At 40.1% G+C, this 23,249-nt stretch overlaps 1 protein-coding gene across 5 annotated transcripts in view; it reads left to right on the top strand.

Annotated features, from left to right (window-relative positions):
• The first annotated feature begins 238 nt into the window (after nt 1-238).
• The window catches only part of LOC102522098 (leucine-rich repeat-containing protein 37B), a 24,029-nt gene continuing 1,018 nt past the window's right edge, over nt 239-23,249 (top strand). The window contains exons 1-9 of one of the 5 annotated variants that reach the window (XM_032457759.1): nt 246-381; nt 759-3,922; nt 6,252-6,323; nt 12,905-12,976; nt 15,750-15,821; nt 16,441-16,521; nt 19,519-19,590; nt 20,136-20,210; nt 21,780-21,898. In XM_032457759.1, the coding sequence (XP_032313650.1) occupies nt 759-3,922; nt 6,252-6,323; nt 12,905-12,976; nt 15,750-15,821; nt 16,441-16,521; nt 19,519-19,590; nt 20,136-20,210; nt 21,780-21,898 (3,727 nt within the window). In that variant the 5' untranslated portion in view covers nt 246-381. Of the gene's footprint in view, nt 3,923-6,251; nt 6,324-12,904; nt 12,977-15,749; nt 15,822-16,440; nt 16,522-19,518; nt 19,591-20,135; nt 20,211-21,779; nt 21,899-23,249 lie in introns of all 5 variants that reach the window. The other 4 variants (XM_032457754.1, XM_032457755.1, XM_032457756.1 and 1 more) reach the window with 4 other exon arrangements.

The following is a 23,249-nucleotide window of genomic DNA, read 5'->3' as shown; positions in this document are numbered from 1 at the left end:
AAGTTTATAATCAGACATGGATCCTGAGAGTTTAGAGGACATGGCAACATTTTAGAATAACTAACTGTAAAGTGTATTCCCCTCCTGCCACCCTAACTGATGCTCATTTTGTAGGTCAGCTACTTTTCTTGGAAGCAGTGCGGCCAAGGAGAGAGAGAATGTCTCTCAGATGTCAGCTTTGAGGAGGAGGAGTTCAGATGGCCAGAACTGGACTAGCACTTTTGAATTTCCCAGAAGGCCGGGCCCTGTGACTTCCTTGGGAAGCTGTGCACCTCCTCACCCCCACCCCTGCACTGCTGGAGTCCAGGGCCACTCTGGTCTGCAAACCAAATCCTGCCTCATTGTTCGGGGGGCCAGGCTGGGGTTGGAGAGAGGCAGGAGGTATGTGTCACCTTTGCTGGGGGAAGGATGGCTTGGGCCCTGGGGAAAAGCCTCACTCTGGTTAGATCTCCACTGTGACCTAATAGAGGAGGTGTCACTAAAGGGTGGGGCATGAGGCAGGGGAAGGGGCGCATGTGTAGCCAGGCTGCCATTTCGCTTCGGTGTCTGTTCAGCGTTCCTAGCCATTGCCCTACTGGCCTGTGTCGCTGTGCCCGAATCGTTTTTGGATGATGTTTCCCCAGTATTTGTGGTTGCTGCAGCTCTTTGCTTGGCAACCACTCTGGCTTCTGGTCCAGGGATGGCCCCTGAGACGGTCCCTGGGCTCTGTCCAGCTGACCCCCGACTCAGAGTCGGGGGACTTTAATTATGTCACGCAGATGTTAGCCGAGACATTGCTTCCATACCTGGACACAGATTCACATGGAGAGCTGCCTGCAAGGCTGTATCAAGATGTTGCTGTTCCACAGCAAGATGGGAATGACCACCTAACCCAGTATCAAAAGATCCCAGAGGAGTTTCCAGTGCTAGACTGGGATCAGAATCAGGCCCCAGCTCTGTCTCGACCTAAAGGTAATAACGTGAAAGCTACAGACGTGGATCAAGATGAAGATCACCAGTCATTTCAAATACTTATTCCACCGCTAGGTAGTAAGAGTTCCAGACCAACAGAGTTTATTGTTTCACCCCCTAACCTGAAGAAAGATTTAGTTCAGCATCGACGACTTGCGAAAATTGTTATTGGAACTACAGGCCATGTGGGGAAAAAACCTCAGGATCTAGACAAACAGTTACAGAATGGTTATTTGGATTCCAGTATGGATGTCATTAATCCTGAGGAGAACCTACTTTTGGATCTTCTGGGAAGCCCAGATCAGCCTCCAGAGCCCTTTGAGGAGGCTGAAATTCCCTCATCCCTGCAGGAGGCCCAGACTCATCATCCAGAGCTCACTGAGGAGGTTGACTCTTCACTCCAGCAAGAGGCTCCTGCTCAAAATTTGCAGACCCCTGAGAAGGGTGAATCTTTTCTGTCCCAGGCAGAGGCCCAGGCTCAGCGTCCAGAGACCACTGAAGAGATAGAACTACCTCCACTTCAGCAGGGGGCTCTGTCCCAGCCTTCAGAGGCCCCTGAGGAAGTAGGCACTTCAGTCCCTCAGGCGGAGGGAGGACTTCAGGAGGTTTTAGTTGAGCCATTAAGACATCATAAGGTAAATGTTCCCAACCAGAATGAAGCTCAGCAATCAAACCTGCACGATGTCACTGTTAACCCTGTGGATCTGGCACTTACTATAACTCCAGAGGTCACTAATGTGGTTGAAACTTCTCCAGTTCAGCAGGAGGTCCCTTCTCAGCCTCCAGAGAGCCCTGAGGAGGTAGAACCTCCTCCAGTCCAGGAGGAAGCTCCGTCTCAGCTTCTAGAGAGCCCTGAGGAGGTGGAACCTCCTCCAGCCCAGGAGGAAGCTCTGTCTCAGCCTCCAGAGAGCCCTGAGTATGAATCTGCCCTACTCCACCAAGAGTCCCCATCGCAAGTTCCAGGGTTCCCTGGTGAGAATGTACCTCAGTTTCCAGTGAGTGATGAGGCAGCGGCTCAACCAGGAAGTAAGTATCCAGCTCACTCCAACCCATCCAGTGTTACACTTAAACCGGTGGATTTGGAACTTACGGTCACTCCAGAGCCTGCTAAGGAAGGCGAGTTTACCACAGCCCAGCAGGAGGCCCTGCCTCAGCCTCTTGAGTATTCTGTGGAGGCAGAACCTTCTCCAACCCTGCAGGATGCCACAGGTCCGCCTCCAGAGCCTCCTGAGGAAGCTGAGCCTTCTCCGGGTGGAGAGGGACAACTGGCTCAGCCTTATGAGCCTAATGAGGAAGTTGTACCCTTTTCAAACCAGCAGGAGAGCCCAGCTCAGCCCACAGAGCATCCTGAGGTGGTGAAACCAGCCACCCAGCAGGAGAGCCCAGCTCAGTCTCCAGCAGAGATAGAGCCTTCCGCAACCCAGCAGGAAAGCACAGCTCAGCGTCCAGAGTCTCCTGCTGAGGCCGAACCCTCTCCAGCTCATCCTCAAGAGCATGATGTGACAGCAGCTTCTCCTCCAGGCCAGGATCAAGCTCAGTTTCTGCAGAGGCCCAGTGTCACTGTTAAACCTGTGGACCTTGCACTCACCATAACTCCAGGGCCCACAAGTGAATCTGAAACCTCTCCGCCCCAACAAGAGGCCTCAGCTCAGTCTGCAGGGTCCCCTGAGCAACTGGAACCATTATTAGTCCAGCAGGAGGCTCCGGATCAGCCTCCAGCCCCCTCGGGAAGTGGTGAACCTTCTCCAGTCCAGCTTGAGCCTCCAACTCAGCCTCCAGAGACCTCTACAGCTGCCACAGCTCAGCCTCCAATCCGTAACGAGGTGACGTTCTCATCTGCGGGTCCAGGAGAAGCTCAGCGTCCAGTGATGCCTGGTACCACAGGTAAACCCCTGGATCTCGCAGTTGTCATCACTCCAGAGCCTGCTAAGGAGGCTGAAAGTTCTTCAGAGCAGCAAGAGGGCTCTGCTCATTTTCCCGTTTCCCCCGAACAGGCTGAGTTTTCTCCAATCCAGTCCAAGCCTCTTTCTCTGTCTACGGAGCCCCCTGGGAAGGCTGAATCTTCTCTAGGCCAACAAGAGACCGCAGCTCAGACTCCAGATCACCTCAAGGGGCCGGGGCTTTCTTTGGTCCCGGAGGAGGCCCCAGCTCAGCCTCCAGAGCCACCTAAAGAGGTTGAGATGACAGTTGGAACACCAGGACAGAATCAAGCTCAGCATTCCAACTCGCCCGGTGTCACTGATAAACCTTTGGACCTGGGGCTTACTATAACTTCAGAACCTACTACGGAGGCTGAACATTCCACATCTCCCCCTTCAAAACACTCTGAGATGACACTTGCCCCTTCAAGCGTCGCTCCAGTCTCAGTTCACACTGTAGACCTGGAAGTTACTGTAACTGGAGCATCCAGTGTGAACACTGAACCTTCTCAAACAAGGCAGGAGACCCCAACGCAGCCTCCTGAGCCACCTAAGGAGGTTGTCTCTCAATATCCACCCCATCAGGAGGTGACCGTTCCAACTCCAAGTAAGGGTCAAGGTCAACACCCAGCACCGCCCAGCGTCACACCTCATCATATAGACCTGGAGATCACCGTAACTCCAGAACCTGCTACAGAGGCTGGACATTCTACAGTCCTCCAGAAGACTACAGCTCCTTCTCCTGAGGTGGCACTTGCACACCCAGACCTGACTCGAGTCACAGTTCCACCTGTAGACCAGGACGTTACCATAACTCGGCACCCAGGGTCACCGAAGACACCTACTTCAACGGAGCCTTTGGTGGTGCCTTCTATAACATACACCTCAGAAAAGGAGCAACCGGAACAGAGCGCTTCTACAGCTGTGAACATCTGTGAGCTCTGCATCTGCAGTAATGAGACCTTGTCCTGCGTTGGTCTCAGCCCAAAGGAGAGGCTTCGCAGAGTGCCCATGCCAAAGCCCAACAGCTACAATGGCACCTTGACTGTCCTGTAAGAATTGCTTTTCCTCGTTTTTTTCTCTGCATCCTGCCTGACCTGGCAGCCTTTCTTTGAGGTCTTCCTGGGTCTTCCTCATCTCTCCAGCTCACGTTGACTGACTGTTTTTACCTTTTGTTTGTCTTATAAGTGATTTCTTATCTTCATTTGCCTTCTTACTATCATTCCTTCTTCAGTCTTTTACTTATAACTGCCCTTATTCTTTTTCCTTCTCCATTTTTGACTTCATTATTTAATTTCTTAACATCTTATCTTCTCCCATTTTTGCTCCATCCTCGTTACAGCAACACGTCCCTCTCCCCATCTCATTGGTGGTAATACAAAAAAGTGGTTAAGAGTAGAGATTCTGGAGTCAGACTACCTGGGTTTGAATCCAGGTCTGCCATTTATTAGCTTTGTGACTCAGTTTCCTCATCTGGAAAATGGGGATTATCATAGTCACCATCTCATGGGATTATTGTGAGATTTAGATGAGTTAATACATGTAAAGCTTTTACATCAGTGCCTAGCATATATCTGAGTGTTAGCCATATTTATTATTCGATCCCTCAGTTATATCGAGAACTCATCTTTGCCCCCTGGATTTCTTTGTATAGCACCCATCTTATGCCCATCCCAAGGCTAAGTACTGGGGGAGCCACAGAAGTATGGCATTGTCTCCAGAACATGACAGTGATAGGTGGGAAGAAAGGGAATATGCCTTAAAAGGGAGGTGATGTGTAATTGAGTATTAAAAGATACAGAGAGGTGCTGTAATTAACCAGAACCTGGAATCACTGGGGTGTGGAGGTCAGGGGAAATTGTATGGATAAGCTAAAACTTTCACTGGAACTTTAAGACTGGCTGTGATTTGTTAGAGTAAAACTAGGGAGTACAGTCTAGGGAAAGGCGTGGCTGCAGGAATCATCAGGATTTAAGAGATCAGTCTAGCTGTGAAGAATGGGGTTAGGCAGCAATGAAAGATATGCTTATGAAAAACCTTGACTGTCACAAATGGGGGTTTGAAAAATATGCTGTAAGATACGGGGAGCCATTGAAAGTTTTCAAGGAAAAGAGAGAAATGATGAAAAGAAGAAGCTTATTTTAGATTCCATATGTAGTGTGATCTAGAGAGGAAGGTTGGATTCAGGGAGACCAAACAGAATGCTGTAGCAAAACCTAGGAGGAAAGCGAGAACGGGCTGGATTAGCGTGGTTGTGACAGTAGTAGAAGGGAGATCCTGAGAGCACGACAAAGGGAAACCAACAAGATTTAGTAACTGCCTAGAGTCGGGGGATGAGGTGTACAGGAAAGAGAAAAATCAAATATGTTGATGAGGAGAAGGATGGTGGTACAACAGGTGGACATACAGTTGGGAAGGAGAGCCAGTTTGAGGGAGATGAGTTCAGTTTTATTGATGAACATAAAGCAACCAGAAGGCTTCTGTTTGAGTGGAAATGTCCCGTAGGCAGGTGGACAGACAGGTATCTGTCTGATCCCCCTGAAAAATGTGCATATAAACTAAATCGTCGTTGCTGAGGGAAGAGGACAAAGCTAAAGGTAAAGGTTCAAAGTCATCCACAGTCAGTGGTTGATACTGAACCTCAGGCATTTAACAGCTTCTTTTAAACATGTGTAATTCGTGGGTACATTCTCACTGTGTAAAAGAAAGTGTCATAGAAGTATATACAGGCTAAAATGTGAAATTCTCTCCCCACCCTCCCTCCCACCCATAAGATAACTATGTTACTGTTTTGATGTGTGTCCTTCCTTCCAGGCTCTTTCCTTTGCATTCTTTCCCCTAATGAGGTAATAACTTTACTCCTTGTTCAGTGATCTGTGCTTTTCCTTATGCAATATGTCTAAGAGGTATTTGCATTTTAATCTCTAATTTCTAACTGTCCTTATCCTTCCAATACCTGGAGAGAGTTAGAGGGCACTGAGCCAAAGCTTTGGTGTTACCTGGCATAAGGTTTCTTTATTTGCTGATAATGATACATTTTTGCCATTTTTATCATTGATTTGTAGGGGTCATTTTAGACATGTAAGTGATTTGGGGAGAAAAAAAAACTTACATTCAAAATAATTGGCAATATATATCCAAGAAATTGGACAGATGGGAAGTTTAGGTTCTGAGGAGATGCCACATTGCTTGCCAGTGGCCTCACATTATATGTTTATGAATTGTGCCCACTGGGAAGCTGAGAAGCTGAGAAGCTGTGGGAGTTAGAAAGCTGGTCTTTTCTGCATTTGAGTATTCCCCACAAGGTTGCCATGATTCTTTCACTTACTCTCCTCATTCTCTTCCTACCTATTTAAGGTTATGAACTGTGTTTCTTCACAGAGATTTCCAAGGAAACTCTATTTCTTACATTGATGAAAATGCTTGGAAGCCTTACCGGTGGACTGAGAAACTGTGAGTATATTCTCTCTAAATATGCATACAAAACACTAACTGCCTTGTCAGATTCTTCTTGGTCCAGAATTCCGAGGTCAACAGCTGTGTTAAAAGATATTTCTCCGTTCATATTCCAAACCAACCTATTGACTGAAATTCTATGTTTATTTAAAAATGCAACTTGGTAGGCCCTCATTCAGATAAGCAAGAACCAATTTAAACTTATTTTCCATTATACAAGTAATACATGATTATATTCTCAATAAAAAAAAAAAAAATGAAATAACAGGTATAGTGAAAACCCTCCTTGTGCCTTAATCCCCCACCCACACAATTCTGAGTTTAGTAAAACAGTCCTTCCAGAATCTTTTCCATGTATTTGTCTACATACATATTTACAGATAACAAAATAAGTTCGTTGTGTGACTTTCTTATCCTTTTTTACATAAATGATAACAACCTGCAACTTGATTCTTTAACTTCACGGTACGTCTTAGATTTCTTTCCTTCCCAGTATGTAGAGGGTTGCCGCGTTCATTTAAACTCCTGCATGATATTCCATAGTATGGACGTATCAGTTTAATAATACCCCTATTGAAAGGAGTTTAGATTATGTCCAGTTTTCTTGTTACAAACATTGCTGCAATGAACATCCTTGTACGTGCATCTTTGTGAGCCTGTCAGGTATTTCTGTAGAATAGATACCTAGAAATGGGATCCTTGGGGTCAAGACTATGTAGATATAAACTTTTAATTGCCCTCAAACAGGTCGTGCCAGTTTACACTCCAGTCAGCACTCCCTGACAGCCTTTGTTTCCCCACAGCCTTCCACTGCTGGATATTCTCCATGTTTTTGGCTGATCTGAAGGGTGAATAAAAGGGGTTCCATTTGAATTTGAATTTTTCTGAGTACCTGTGAATTTAAATATCTTTATATGTTTGTTGAACATTTGTATTTCATCTCTGAATTGTCTGTCCTTTACCCATTTATCTGTTTTGTTTTTTAATTGATTTGTATGTAAGTCAGATTAGATAACATAAGTGATTTTAGGGGAAAAATTACATTCAAAGCAATTAACTGGCATTTTTCATGGCAGTTTGTATTATTTGTTCAACTAGAATAGACAAATCATAAATATGACTCCCAAATTAATAATAGAAGGTGTAACAGTCATAGTAATCTAAAAGTAGGGATTTTGACTACCCTTAAAGAGATGCCCCCTTAATCTGATACGTTACTGATAAGAAAAAATGGTAGATCCAGGCAGTCTTTTTTAGTTTACAGATTTCTTAAATACTATATGTGGTTTATATTTCTCATGATAGTATTTAACTTAGAGATTTTATTTCCCAAGCTTGTTAGAAAAATGAAAGTCACTTGGCACAAGAAATAGATAATATTAGTTTTCTCTGGGGAGGAAAAGGGAATGGTAGACTGAGGGACAGAGGTAAGGGGAAAACTTTAGATCATGTACTATATATATACCTTTGGAATTTTGAGCCATGTGAATATATATTACATATTAAGAAAATAAATTAAACTAATTTTTATAAAGCATGTGTTTCAGAGTTGATAAACTATGAGTGTGGTAAGGTTTGAAGATTTCTAAGTCAACTTGAGTTTTGTACCTTATAAGCAGAAGTTCCTAACTTCGGGTCAGTGGTTCCCGAGGGCAGGATTTCTTAATCTCCCACCCCCACCACATATATCTCTTTGGTGATCTGCAGAAGCTTATGTTCTTAGGATAATGTTATTAAATGTAAAATAAATTAATATATATAGAAAAACAAAGGAAACCAGTTACATTGAAATCATTTTCAGAATATTTTTTAAATTAGTGATACAGTAATAAATATGCTTCTCAACACATTAAATAACAAGAATAATGGTAAGTCTAATAACTATTATAATTCCAAGATAGTGGTGAGAATAAATGATACTTTGAGATAGCTGCAACAAACATGATATGGGATGATCTGTGACTTCTGTTGGGAACCAAGTTAGCTGTACTGCTGATCTATGGTTTGTTGCCTGGGCTCATATGGAAGGAATTGCTAATTTTAGTTAGATATTTGGGAAAATGGAGATGTAATTTTTTTTCCCTTCCAAGTTTGGGCCTCTGAATTCAGTCCACTCTGTTCTCAGACCTCTGCCCTAAAAGGATGATCCACAAATGGAAGTTGCATGCACATTTTTGCATGTATTGAAGAAAGTGCAGTTTTCTAGGGAAAAGGGCCATTGCTTTTACAAAATTCTCAAAGGATTCTTGTCTCAAAAGATTGAGTCATAAATGTACAGGCAAAGAAAGACATTTCTGTAATGCTATACTTATAAGTAGATAATAAATGGAGGATTTGTTCTGAATAACAGTATCTGATAGAAACTGTCGCTTTCTGAATTCATCCAACAAATATTTATGGAGGATCCACTGTGTTCCACGGACTGATTTACATGCCAGGGATACAGGCTCAAGAACAAGCGACCAAATAGCACAGTTCTCAGGGGGTTAAAAATACATAAAAATAAATATATAAATATAATAGATAGATATAATATCAAGTACTGATGTGTGCTTTGGAGAGAAAGAAAGCAGAGGAAGGAGAGTAAATCACTTTCAGAATGGTCTACTGTTTGCATTATATGTTAAGTCAAACAAACAAACCCTGAGCCCCCTCAGTTTCCTAGAAGTTACAGAGGTAGAGATAAGGATAATTGTCAAAAATATGATATCAAGAATAAATGTGAAATTCAGAAGGTTGCCTTAGACCAGAACCCTGGTCAGAAGTTAAACATGGATGTTTCTTAAATGTTAGTTCGTGCCTGGTTTTGATATTTTCCTGGTGTGAGGAAGTTTTAGATCTGGCTTTAACTCCAATTCCCTATAATTTAAAATTTTTTGTTTAGTGAAAATGAGATCAGTATATTTTATTTCAGTTAGTTGCTTATTTGAAGCTCCTTTTTGGGGTAATTTTTTGGTGACTGACCCATCCTCTAAACTTTACTTCTAGGTGGAATGTATTGTTCTTTTTAAAAATTTTACTATCCTGTCATCCAAACAGCTTGATACAAAGAAACCATTAATTTTAAAGACATACTCTTTGGTTACTCCCCGTCCTTCTATGATACTCAGACTCTAGCCAGTCTGACATGGGCATCAGCCAATCAGAAGACACTGCCATCAACAGCTGAGGGTCAGCCCTGTCTCTGCTGGCTTATGAATCCTTGTCAGCGTTTAAAGTTATAATTAGTATATGTGAGTTTCATTTTTGTCTTGATTTTTTTCATGTATCATTGTTCCCTATGACCTTTGTATGTCATCTGTGGTGTTCACATACAGTTTTGTTACGTGATGTAGGGAAGTAGAGTTTTTTCCAACTTTTTAAGTTATGAAAAGAGTTACTATAAATGACATTGGATGTACTGATTTTTATTTTCTTTTTGGATCATTTCCATGGAAATATGAAACTTAACCACTTAATAGAGGTGAGAAAACAGCCATAGCACCACCTGTTGACCACTCCCCCTTCACATATCTTCTGACCATCTCTGCTGTTCCTTCTAACGTGGTCAGTTTCAAATGGAGGTCAGGGTCTTTGAGGCATTCACAGGGCTCCAAGAGTTCTTTGTGGGAATTTAAGTTTTTTGTGTTTTTGTTTTAATGGTCTTTTGAAAATGTGTGGAACTATATCCTGTATAATATGAGCCATCTTGTAACAGAACTGCCCTTGATTTCAGCCACACAGTTTCCAGATAGTAACATGTTAATTCTCATAAGCTGTAAGTGAATAATCTATGAGATGGAATTAAGGTATGAGGTGGTATTAATATAAATGTGACCAAAAGACACTGTGAGAGAAAAACAGAACATTTTAAATGCAGAACTTAGTGGAAATAGTTTCACAGGGCAACATAGCATGTGCTCAGATCCCCAAGGCTACTGAAGGATGTACAACTGTTAATACTTCCTGCCAGGAAGGGTATTCTTTGAGACAAGAGAAAGTTACCTTTACCATCTCACAGAGTTTCTTGTGTGCTGGCTCTCTACCACTCCCTCCCTCCAACTCTTGGAGGCACTGGTTATGGGCCTTCCTCCTTAGCAGGTTCAAGAAACAGGTGCAAAACAAGAAAAAAGAAAAGAAACTGGTGCAAAATAGCACCTCCTCTCTCCCGCAGCGTGTTCCTAGTCTTTGTTGTGAGACTAGGCAGAGCAAAGGCCTTAGCAGTCCTCGGGCAGACCCAGGAGGCAGGCGTGAGTGTGAATCCTTCCTGCCCCCTTCATTCTGCCTTCTGGAGAGGTCATTGGCTGGATCTCTCAGTTTTCTAATTTGTTCTTTAACTGTCATTTCTGCTGCTCATGTACTGAGTTTTTTTTGTTTGTTTGTTTTTAATTAATGTGAACTTTTCGTTCATATATTCTTGAGTTGATTGTTTGCAACGGATGCACTGTCTGTTTACATCTGCCTGGGGATACTAATTATGCTGTTCTAAAGTCCTCTTGTGTTAACTCTGATGAGTGGGCTATAAGCTCTTATGTTTGTTTTTGTTTTCTGTCCTTAGTAGAGTTGACTTTGTCCCATTGGTCATTTCTGAGTACAGTTTATCTTTGTAGTTGAGATTCTGCTGCTTCTGTGTTCCAGCTTTATGGGAGAAGTGAAGTGAGCTGCTGAGGCTGGTTACTCTCAATGGGTTCTCCTGAGAGTAGGCAAGAAGTGGAAGGAGCCTTCTGCTGGCTAGTGAGGGAGTGCATGGCCTTCCTCCAGCGTTCTGGGACTTTGCCCTTTTTCTAACACTAGTTGCTCCAACCTAGAGGAAGAATCTTTTTTTTTTCTTTTTCTTTTTTTTTTTTTTTTGCTGCCTGGATCAAGGAGCAAAGATGCGGGGTTGATGTGCTGCAGGTTGCTCCTACCACACCATCCCAAATAATCACCCTGTAGGCAGCTACAGGACATTTCTGGTCGGGGAGCATTTGTAGAGCTGCTTGCTTTGAGCTAAGGTTGTAGTTTTAAAATTATATCTTTTCTATCATTCTTAGGGATTTTGGTGGAAGTTGAAGGAGTAGAGGCTTGACATGTTTCAGTCTGCCAACTTGAAATAGCACAACTTCTTAGAAGTACAATTTTGTATCCCTGTTACCTCCTAGAGAAACTCAGGCAAATATGTATCAGGATACAAATACAAGACTGTTCAAAGCAGCATTGTTTTTAGTAAGTAAAGACTAGAAAATCTCAGTATCCACCAGTAGTTGAGTCAATAGAGTGCGGTTAGTCCCACACTTGGAAGTCATGCACTCCATCAGAAACGTGATGCCAGCCACAGAAGTCACCTTACAGCTTCTGGTAGCCACTTAAAAGTAACAAGAAACAGATGAAATAAATATTAATATATTTAGTTAACCCTTATATCACAAATACTATCATTTCAACATGTAAACATTATATACGTTGTTGATAAGATATCTATCATGTTTTTGTATTAAGTCTTCAAAAATATCCAAAGTATTGTCATATCTACATGTAATCAGTATAAAAATTAATGAGAGAGCCTACATAGTTTTTGTCCATGCTAACTCTTGGAAATCTCAATTTGGTTGCTAAATTTTATGTGTATTTAGATTTCATAAGATTTACAATTGAAAAGTTGTATCACATACTGAAATTGTTGCAAACATACTTAACATTTTCCAATAATTACACTATCAGTTTTTAAATTTCAATTTTAAAAGTAATTTAAATTAATTAGAATTCAACTCCTTAGTCACATTAGCCACTCTCAGGTATTCGGTAGCCACATGTAGCTAGACATGCAACACTACATGCTACATGCAAAAGTAAATTTACAAAGTATTGTTGAATGAAAGAATGTAGAGAATACATATATGATTCCACTTACATAAAGTTCAAGAAGCAAAATTATGTTGGTTGCAGCTGATGTATAAAAGGCAAAACTACATTTAAAGAGCAAGGAAATCAGTATTAAAGTCAGGATAGTGGTTCCCTCTAGGGAGAGGGTTGTAACTGGAAAGGAGCACAGCGGGGGCTGCCAGGATGCTGACGGTTTTCTCTCTTGACGTGAATGGTGTTACATGGGGATTTCTTTTCTAATTGTTAAAGTGAACAATTATGTATATTCTATGCACATTTTAATTTTCAAAAAAAATTTTCAATGGGAGGAAAAATCAAATGGCTTCATTTGCAGCCCTAATATAGTTCTGTCTGGGACTTCCAGATATGGTTTGGGAAAAGCGAAAAGAATGGCAGCTCTGCAACATTAGTGCTACCCAGCACTGGGTTCTAACCAAGGACTTGTGATCTGAAGAGTAGGCATTAAATATATGATGTGAGGAAGGGTGGATAGGAGTGTGCATGTGTGTGCACGTGTGTGTGTGTGTGATGGAGAGAGATGGACACAAAGGAAGACATGAGAAGAAATGATTAAATGAAAACAGAGCAGAGATCACCATCTCTAAATTGAATAAGAATTAGGGTATTTGGGTGGTACCATTACCCAGGTTTCCCCTGCATGTAGGAGTTAGTCCTATGTAGTAAATAATTGTAGTTGTTTTGCATTTTGATCCAAAAATAACCTTTTCATTTTTCAGGATTCTCAGAGATAATTCTTTGACTGAGTTACATAAGGATTCATTTAAAGGCTTGCTAGCCCTCCGGTATTTGTAAGTTACTTAGTTAATCATTTATTTATGAGTTCTTAGTTACATTGTCTATTAAGTAATTAAGGGGTTCAAATTAGATAATCTCTACAGTTTTTTCCAGCAATAAAATCCTGTAATTCTCTCAGTCTGTGTAGGGCCCCAGCCCATCTCTAGCATCAAATACCTCCTATTCATTTTTAATTTTTAAATTTATATAGACAAGATATAGATAGAAAAACAGCTTTTAGTTGTAGAGGAAAAGTGGTAATGAGGTCTGAGCAATTACAGACACCTACATGAACCTTTATGGCCTGTGGATCAGATCCAGCCCATGATCCGTGTTTACACAGCACACAAGTTAAGGATGATGTTTAAAGGGCTGTAAGTGGGAAAACAGGGAAAACCAAAGGAAAACACACAACAGAGACTGTATGTGGCCTTCACAGAAAAGGTGTGGAAAAGGTGGTTTAGTGGAATGAGAGGAATTGAGGTTAAGCTCCAATTATCACCTACAGGACCAAAAAATATAGAACACTTACATTAATATGAATGCCATTGACTCATAATTTTAATCTAAATTAATCTAATGTTTAAATATTAAATATTTAAGCAGATGAATTATGTAAACAGTATTGTCCAGGACATACCAAGTTACCAAGAGAACAGACTGGTATTAAGGATTCAATGCAGGAATTGTTAAAATACCAATATTAAAAATGTTTAAGATGATGGTTCAAGTGGTATAGTTATAAATGTTTACACCAAATAAGCATATTAGAAATGCCCCTAACTTCACTAATTACAAAATAAAAAACTCCCCAGCCTCGTTATACAAGGAAAGAAATGCTTGCATAGTATTTTTGTTAATTTAGAGATAGGGAGATTCTGTGTTCTTTGCTATAAAAGATCAATTTTTATCCTTTGTCCGTGGCATCCAGAGCTGTGTATGTCATTAATTAACTAATGATGCTCTTTAGCAAAGAGATTCTTCTTGCAAATGTAGAAGGCTGAGGGAAGTGGGTATAAGGAGCCTCACAGGACCCTAAAAACAGCCTTTTTAACTATCAAACCATCCAAGCCTTAAGGGACAACCACTTTTGTATTAGTCTTCTTGGGTCCCTCTGTCATCTGGGCTCCAAACCTTAGAAACACAGTTTGGAGAAAAATAAGTGAGATGACTGCTCAGTGGATTAGGCCTTTAATTACTTCTACTATGAAATACTTTCTTAGTGTGTTATTTCATGTTAGCACAAGTTATTCTCACTCATTTTAAAAAATACCAATCAGTAGAAAAGAATATGCTGAGCACTGTGCCTAGTGTTGTAAACACAAAGATGGGTAAGAGAGTTCCTTCTAGCAACTCCTGATCTCACCGGGAAAATAAACATAAGCTCAAACCATCATACACAAGCACTGAGTGGATGACAGGGTGCTGCAGAGGCGTGGAAAAGGGAGCGATGAGGTAACAGACCTACGTTTCTTTTAAAACAGTTGTTTTCCTCCTTCTGTTCACTCCCCAGCTAATTGTTTATTTTTAAAACTGTCTGACTTTGCTTTATGTCCATGCATTGGCTTTAAACATGATAGACAATGCGCATGAGCAGGTCTAGTCCATACATTCAAGAGGAAATGGGCTGCAAGAATAGCTATATAAGAAAGAAAGAAGTAAAGAGGGGCAATGAGAGCTGTAAGTTGGTTTTGGAGCTCAGAATAGGGAAGAAAGTCTCCAAATTGGATCAGGGAAAATGTTATTAGAGCAGTGCTGTTTGAACGGGACCTTAAATGACCATTGCGTAACATCAGACAGACTTGGGAAGAATAAATTTGCAAAAAGAAGGTAGGAGAGAGGCAAAACACAGGAAACATGCTTTGAGTACCTGGCGAGTACAAGTAGGAAGAGTAGGAGATTAGGGCCAGGTCATCTAGGGCTTCAAAGGCCACGCCGAGGGTAGCAGGCCAGGCTGCCCCATTCCCACAGCAGTGCTCTCGGACAAGACTCAAGCCTGCAGCAGAATCAGTCACTTGGAGGGCTTGTTAAAGCACAAGTTGTGCCCCACAGTTGCTGGTTCAGTTGGTCCAGAGCAGAGCTGAGCATTTCTTAAGTAAGTTCCCAAGTGAGAACCACTTCGGGAGAGTTAATCTGGTGACCGTACAGGATGGCTGAGAAAGGAAGAGACTACAGGTGCAAACACCAGTCAGAAGACAGTTACACCCACCCAGTAGAAAGGAGAGACTAAGAATCAGTGGAAGTAAGATAGCCAGCTATAGTCAAGTGTGGGTGTTTCAAATAAAATTCAGTATTTTAGTATAATACTCAATTAGTTCAAATTACACATTAATAAGAGGAGTAATCCCTTTCAAGTCATGTGAAAGGCTATCTTTTATTTCTTCTGGTACTGAATTGGCATAGAAAATCAGAATTAAACTGGGAGGTGTGTAAATAGGAGAGTATTCCTTTTCACATTAAACATTATAATTATATGTGGAGGTAAAAACTTTGAGCTTATCATCTAGAATTTGTTGAGACCACAATAGGTTATCTAATCAATTCTTCTGCTCTGAGGAAAGGTTACCTCCAAAATCTACCCAGATCTATACAGGTGTATGTTTTGTTTATGAACATCATGAAAGTGAGCCTCTTAGGACAGCTGAGAGCAGGGTTAGGGGCTCATAAGGTTTAGAGGTTATATAGAAGTGACTTATTCATTATTATTCTTCTAACCTCTACTAGTTATTCCTACTAATTAGCTATCTAGTACTAATTGAGGCAATATTTTCCTTTTCCTTTTCCTAGAGATTTATCCTGCAATAAGATACAGTTTATTGAAAGTGGTACATTTGAATCACTACCTTTTTTGGAGTTTGTGTAAGTTACAAATATAAATTCATTGTGTTTGGAATTTTTATAAAACCTAATTTTTTATAAAATTAATTTGCTACCCATTTTGAAATATTATTAAGGTCTTATTGTAGAAAGCTACTAGAATTATGTAGCTAATCCTCTTTGTCTCTAGCAAAGATTTGCACTCAGATGACATTTGGCAATGTCTAGAGACATTTCTGGTTATCAGAACTATAGGTATGCTGCTGCCATCTGGTGGACAGAGGCCAGAGATGCTGCTAAACCCCCTACAGGGTACTAGAGAGCCTCTCACAACAAAGAACTATTCGGCCCAAAATGTCAGTGGTACTGCCCTTCGCTACAGAAATAAGGATCACTTAACACAAATACTTACTGAGAATTTACCGTTTTGTATCTAATGCACCATGTATATAAAATCATGAAAATATAAATCATAAGCAACTATTTTCCACAGGGAGATTTCTTTAGTGTATGGAAGGGATAATGAGGTTATGTTTCATTGTGTATAAATTAGAATTACTGCCAAAGGATAGTGTTCTGAAAAAGCACCTTTTTCTTCTTTTGCTTGTGTCTTTTTTTTCTTTTTCTTTTTCTTTCTTTTTCCTTTTTTTCTTTTTTGTAGAAATCTTGGATGTAATGTAATCATAGACCTGAGCTTTGGAACATTCCGGGCCTGGCATGGAATGCAGTTTTTACAGAAGGTGTAAGTAAAATAGAAGATGAATACATGTAAAAACTATGTTTTTTGTTATCGGTAATTGTTTAGCTGGGTGTAATAAGCTCATGAATTCCAGAAATTCTGTCTTGAGATCCATTCTTTTTTTTTTTTTTTTCAATGAGAAAACTAAGGTACAAAGAGGGCAAGAGACTTGTCTAACTCATATATGGAACACTTGGCTTTCCCTAGTACTGATCTTTGGCATGAGCAATAAAAGGCGTCCAACAGAAACACTCAAATTAGCATTGTCATGGAATCCCATTGTTGCTGCTCCAACACATGAATGGTACTTAAAATTCCACTTTTGAATTTAATTCCTGCTCATGTGCAAAATTCCTAACTGCTTAAAACGTATGCAGCACAGAGCTTCAAAGAACTAAGTTTAGTGGAAAATTCTTCAGGGAGCAAAAGGTATGGGTGCTTCCTCAGCTATTAGCTTCTTTTAAATGGTAAAGCAGAAAGAATTCCTGAACACCGACCACTGGGCACCTCTCTCCCCAACCACCCAAAACATTATTTTTCAAAAATATGAAATTGAAGTGAATTATCTATGGCCAATAGGAACCTTTGAGGTGTGGATGTTTGTGTTAAGCTCTAATGTGAAAAATACAAAGAAGATACAACATTATAGCCTAATTCTATGTACTTTCTTTCCTGACTACTACTAATAAGTGTGGGCTTTTCAGAATCTTGAAAATTCTGTGACTTCTCCATGTCACATGCAGATCACAGCGGGTAGGTTCAGTGGCCTGAAGGGGATTTTAGACTCAAGGTGAAGAGCCTCCTCTAAATCAGGGTTTGGAAAAGACTCTCCTATTTTGTGGTTCAGAAATCCAGTTTCACACAGTTCACTTTGGGTTAATGAAGGTGTTGAGGGTGTGTTGAGCTGGATTAGCAGTTCTGCAGGTGCCCACCAGTGGCATCTCCCTCCCCTCTTCATTAGTTTACTGGTGCCTAACTTGCAGAAAGAGAACAGAGGGTCAGTTTTTCTCTTGGCAGCGCACCGGAGAGGGGGCTCATTAGGTCCCTCCACCAGGAGGTTTTAGTAGCATCAGTACCATGTCTTAAACTCATGATGTTTTGTAAACATTTTATAACAATAAGAGTCCCTTAGAAGAATCTAAGTTTCCTTATGGTTATGTAGTCGACCCGGGGACGGGGAGATTGTGGACTCACAGTTGATAAAAATTAATGAGTTTATTCAGAAACATTCACTGAGTGCCATGTGCGCTGTGTGTCTGCCCTGCACTAAGTGCTGGGGTTACAAAGAAGAATAGGCCAAAGACTTTGTCCCCAAGAACCTTTCATACTGGAAGAAAATTGGCGGGAAAACTTATGAGAGCCATGCTAGCATCTCTGCAGGAGGGTAACAAGCTAGAGGGGCAAGGAAGTAGAAAATGGGTGGTGGGTTAGAAAAGATGGTCATGGAAGAGGCACAAAGCCTGTTCCTCTTGAATTTCTGTGTTCATCTTAAATGGCAGAAAAAGTTAATGAAAGAATCAGAGTTAGTGTTGGGAACAATACTGTATTCCTAAAATCCATTCACAGTTACTTTGAAAAGATTGTCAGAATACAGTAGGTGTGTGTTGGGGGCTGGGGTCCTCCTTTGTTTTGTGCCAAATCTAGAAAGTCTAGACGGTGCCACCCCTTGAGTTGTCATTTTGTTGCCTGTAATGACATATTACTGGGATGTTTATAAGTTGAAATAATATTTTCCCCTGCATTAAATTGAAGAAAAGAAATAAGAGAAAATGTAATTCTCATAGAGGCTCTCCCAGGTGGGGAGATGAAATTTGAAAAGATATTTCTATATTTAGTGCTCTCAAAATTAAGGTTAAAGTAATAGTTATTTTAAACAGACTCTGTCTTTTTTTTTTTTTTAATGCAGGTTAAACACAGGCTTTGGAGTCAGAACTGAGTTCAAATTCCAGCTCTGCCTCTTACTAGCTTGATGACTTAGGACAAGTTACATAACTACTCTGTGCCTTGGTTTCCTCATTTGTAAAATGGGATAATAATATCTATCACATAAGGTTACAGTGAGGATTAAATATTAAATGTTGATCATAGATATTTGGCAATCCAAAGGATGTTGTGATTATCTTTATAATATTCTGTAAAAGTACACTAATGATTCTTGAGTAGAGTTAATTAACCTAAAGGCAGATTTTCTTTTCTTTCTTCCTGTTTCTTTTGGGTTTTTTTTTTTTTCTTGTTTGTTTTAAAGAATTGAGAAGAAAATCTATTCCAGCATTTTGGAATAAAAATTTGTTCCAAAAAATGAATTTATCACTTTGTTGATATATAAACAATATTATTTATTCAACAAACATTTATTAAGTGCCTAGTAAATATTAGGCTCTGTGTCAGGCACAGAGATGACAATGACAATAAAGTATAGTCCCTGCTTTCACGGAGCTGACAGTCCAGGAGACTGACAAGTAAGCAGTGATCCCATACACAGCAGCAAAGGCTGTGATAGAAGCACACACGGGAGTGTGCGGTGGGAGTCTGGGTCTCCCCAGCTCCTCTTGTATTCTTCTCTTCAGCTCTAGAACCAAGGGATTGGTCCTACTTTTGTCTTTAACTGGGTAGTTTAAATGATGAAATTTAAAAAATTTCTAGAGATGAAAGGAAAATGCCTTGAACTATGGAGGACACTAGAAATAGTATCTCTTACAGAGGAAGGGCTTCCTACCAGCATAGTCCCTTCTAGGGTTTTTGACCTATAAAAGTTCTTGGGCGTACTTTTTTCTTTGCTATCTACTTTTTTTTCCTTCTTTTTCTGTTCTCCACTTTATCATCTAGATACCTGGGTAGTTCCCAAATGAAGAGTGCTTTATGAATTCTAAGGGTGATTTATAGGTAAATTCAGAAAAAAAAAATTTTTTTACCTTCAAGTTCCATACCAAAATAATGAATATAAACTTTCATGGGCATTAGTGAATATGCAGTTAATTTTAATGTGATTCCATTTTTCAGAATTCTCAGTCATAATCCTTTGACAACAGTTGAAGACACTTACCTTTTTAAATTGCCAGCATTAAGATATTTGTAAGTATTGGAACAGTCTTGTGGCTCTTGAGTTGATTTTTGCTCTTTTTTACTTTCATCAGAGATTGAGGATTTTAGCTAAAAAGTCATAATTTAAATTTTAACCGGGTTATTAAGGCAGGAGTTATTGGCAAAGAAAAGGATTAGGAAAGAATGTATATGGGTAAGACAGCCAGCAGAGGAAGAAAACTGTGTTGAAGAACATGTATAGAGATGAAACATGTAAAAATATGATTTATCCCAGAAAGCAAAAAGGAATAAGGCGTACATTATTAAAAATAATAATAATAATAATCAAGGGAGGTGGATGCAGTTGAGAGTGAGAGGTAGGCTAATGATTAAAACAAAAAATTGTCCTGGTCAGCACCAAGGTCATTAATTTAATGATACAAATAAATTTAAATTTCTTCAATAAGAGCTCCTTGGAATTATTGTCTATGGCAAGTAAGAAGCCAGAATTGAAATAATCACATATTGATTATCTTTTTAAGTGTGGAATTTTTGTCTTTGGGTTTATATCATGCCTGTTTGGGCTTTTCCTTCAGAGACCTGGGAAAAACACACGTCTCACTTACAACAATTGAAAGAATCCTCATGATGTCCCTTGAATTGGAAAAACTGTAAGTGGATTTTTCTTTTTGCTTGATTGTTTTTTATAGGCTTGTTTTATTACTTTCTTAAATCAGGTTTATTGATATACAAGTTTCATAATTTTCATGTAATTCACTCTCTTAAAATATACAGTTTCTGTGTTTTGACAAACATGTAGTTATATAGCCACCCCCACATCTGAGAAATAGAAAACTTCTGCAGCCCCAAAAGTCACGTCATGTCCCTCTGAGGTCAGTCCTCTCCTCCCACCACCAGCCCTGGCAACCAGCAGTCTGATTTTTGTCCCTATAACTGTCCTTTTTCCAGAATGCCTTGTAAGTTAAGTCATAGGGTATGTGGCCTATTGTTTTTGGCTTCTTTCACTTAGCCAGTCTCTGGAGATCCATCCATGCTGTTGCACATGTCCGTAGTTCATTTCTCTTTATTGCTGAGTAGTGGTCCAGTTGTGTGGATATACAGTTTGTTTATGCATTCCTCAGGGGATGAACATTTGAATAGTTTCTAGTATTTTGGCTATTATGAATAAAGCCTCTAAAAACTCTCACGTATGTGTAAACATACATTCTGTGTGAATATATGTTTTCATTTCTTTGGGACAAAATAAGGATGGGATTGCTGCATCCTATGCCAAGTGCATGTTTACCTTTTTAAGAAGCTGCTAAACTTTTCTACAATGACCGCACCACTTTGCATTCCCACTGGCAGTGCATGAGAGTTGCACTTGCTCCTCAGCTTCACCTGATCCTTATGTTTCAGGTTTTAAGAAAAAATTTAACCTCTCTAGTAGGTATGTGTGTATACTTCCATTTGTCTTGGGTAAATACCTGCCTGTAGGATGGCTGGATCATTGGTAGGTGTATGTTTAAATTAAAAAACTATTTTCCATTGTTGTTCAGGCCATTTTACATCTCTACCAGCAGTGTACGAGAGTTCCATTTTCTTCACATTTTTGCCAACACTTGCTATGATCATCATTTTTAACTTTAGATACTTTAGTAATTATATAGTGGCATTTCAGTGTAGCATCGCTAATGATTAATCACGTCAAACATCTTTTCACATGCTTCTTTTCCATCTTTATATTTTTGAATTTTTTGTCTATATTTTTACTGAGTTTTGAGAGTTCTTTATATATTCTGGAAACAAGTCCTTTATTCAATATGTAATTAGCTAAGTATTCTGTGATTTATCTTTCATTCTCTCAAGAGTGTCTTTCACAGGGCAGAAATTCTTAAATTTGATCATGTCTTGTCTTTTTTTTAATGGACAATATTTTGGTGTTGGGAGGAGATACTTGTGAGTTAAACTACAGATCAGTGTCACCCAATTCTAATCCCCGTCACCTTCTTCCTAGGCACACCAACACCCACTGCCATCCTTACCCTTCTGTTGGGCACTTCTGTCCTCTGTATTTATTTACAAAAGTTAAGAGCAGCGGTTGGCCAACTCGTCCCTGTCCAATTCTCCAGGCCATGTGCCCCAAGAACTCCTTTTTGCACTTCCCTGTGGTGGCCTTGGCCTGCCTCCCTACTCAAGTCACTCCTTTACCACTAATTTAATTGTGTTTCCATTTGTAGGATCTTACCTAGCCGTCGGACCTGCTGCCTCTGCCAATTTAAAAATACTATTGAAGTTGTCTGCAAGACAGTCAAGCTGCACTGTGACAGTGACTGCCTGACAAACACGACACATTGTGGTGAGTCTGCATTGCCTGATGATAAACTTTTAAGTTTTTATTTATTTTTTTAATTTTTATTCTTAATCAGTGATGATAAAAATTTTAAACTAATGATGTAATTGAATTTTTATTCATTCATTCAGAGTTTCAATTCTCTAAATTTCTAAGAACTACTCCCTTGCTAAAAGTCGGATTCTCAGTTACATTATTAAACTGATAATGCCTCAGTTACATTGTTAGCTTAATAATGTAACTGATCCACATACATAGAGGAACAAGAGAAAGTCATGGAAGCGGAAAGAGAATTAACATTCATGGCCACATACTGTATACTGTGCTCTCTGCGTTACCCCCAAATGAGAACTTATTCATATAGTGCATCACAGTTTGTAAACTGATTTAATATCCATTAGGTCTTACGTACCCTTTGTCTTATAGGGCAGGTGTAAATACATTTTTGCTTAGTTTGTTTTTGCAGTTTCATTAAAGAATACAAGTGGTGGTGTTTTATGTTTTATTTGGAGCCTGAGAGTTTCTGGTTCCATAACTAGAAGCTGCTCCCTAGCCTTTCCAGTGGATGGGATGGCTCTTTTATTCTTAGACTGTCCAGCTCTGAACTTGCTCTGAATCTCAAGCATTTCTATCCACAAAACACTCAGATGCTTTCAAGAATTTTTCTATACATTAGATTTACTGGCATTTAACTTGATGACTTCCAAAGTGTGCTGTCATGCTCAGACAGCTTGAATACTGGTCTCTATCAATGATCTGGAGCACATTATAAATAATAACATTTTGCTACTTACATAAAAATGTTGCTTATTTTCCAAACTTTTTTTTTTTTTTTTACTGATTATATTACTCCCTTCTCCCCCAGAAGTGGGCAGAAGAGGCATTTTTAATCTCCCTCCTTTTACAGGTGAGCAAAGCTAGATCAGAGGTGTGAAGTGCTGTGGCCTAGATCTCCTGTCCCTGGTTTTGGGCTCTCTGCGAGCCCTTGTTCCTCCTTTCTCATGACCCTTCATCTCTTCCTCTGACCCTCACCTCCTCCTCTGACCCTAACCCCCACCACCAAAAATACTTTTAATCCTTCTGGAAGAGAGACCCAACTGCACAGCAGTACACATGACCTTCACACAGTCAGAAGCTTTACATGGGTCCCCAGGTAAAGCTGGGGATACTAGGAGTGAAATGAAAGCAAAGTAGGCATCTGACAACAGTTGCTTTTTCCCATCTGCATTTTAGGACTTCAAGTATTATTCCATTGATTTGTTGAACATTCCACATTAGCATACAGCCTGGCAAATGCCTTAACCTACACCCCAGATCCCTGCCCGCATGGTGTTTCTCTCTGTATAGAGCCTTCTGT

Source organism: Camelus ferus, chromosome 16 (assembly GCF_009834535.1).
Source record: "Camelus ferus isolate YT-003-E chromosome 16, BCGSAC_Cfer_1.0, whole genome shotgun sequence".
Taxonomy (NCBI): Eukaryota; Metazoa; Chordata; class Mammalia; order Artiodactyla; family Camelidae; genus Camelus; species Camelus ferus.
This window is presented reverse-complemented; position numbering and strand designations above follow the sequence as displayed.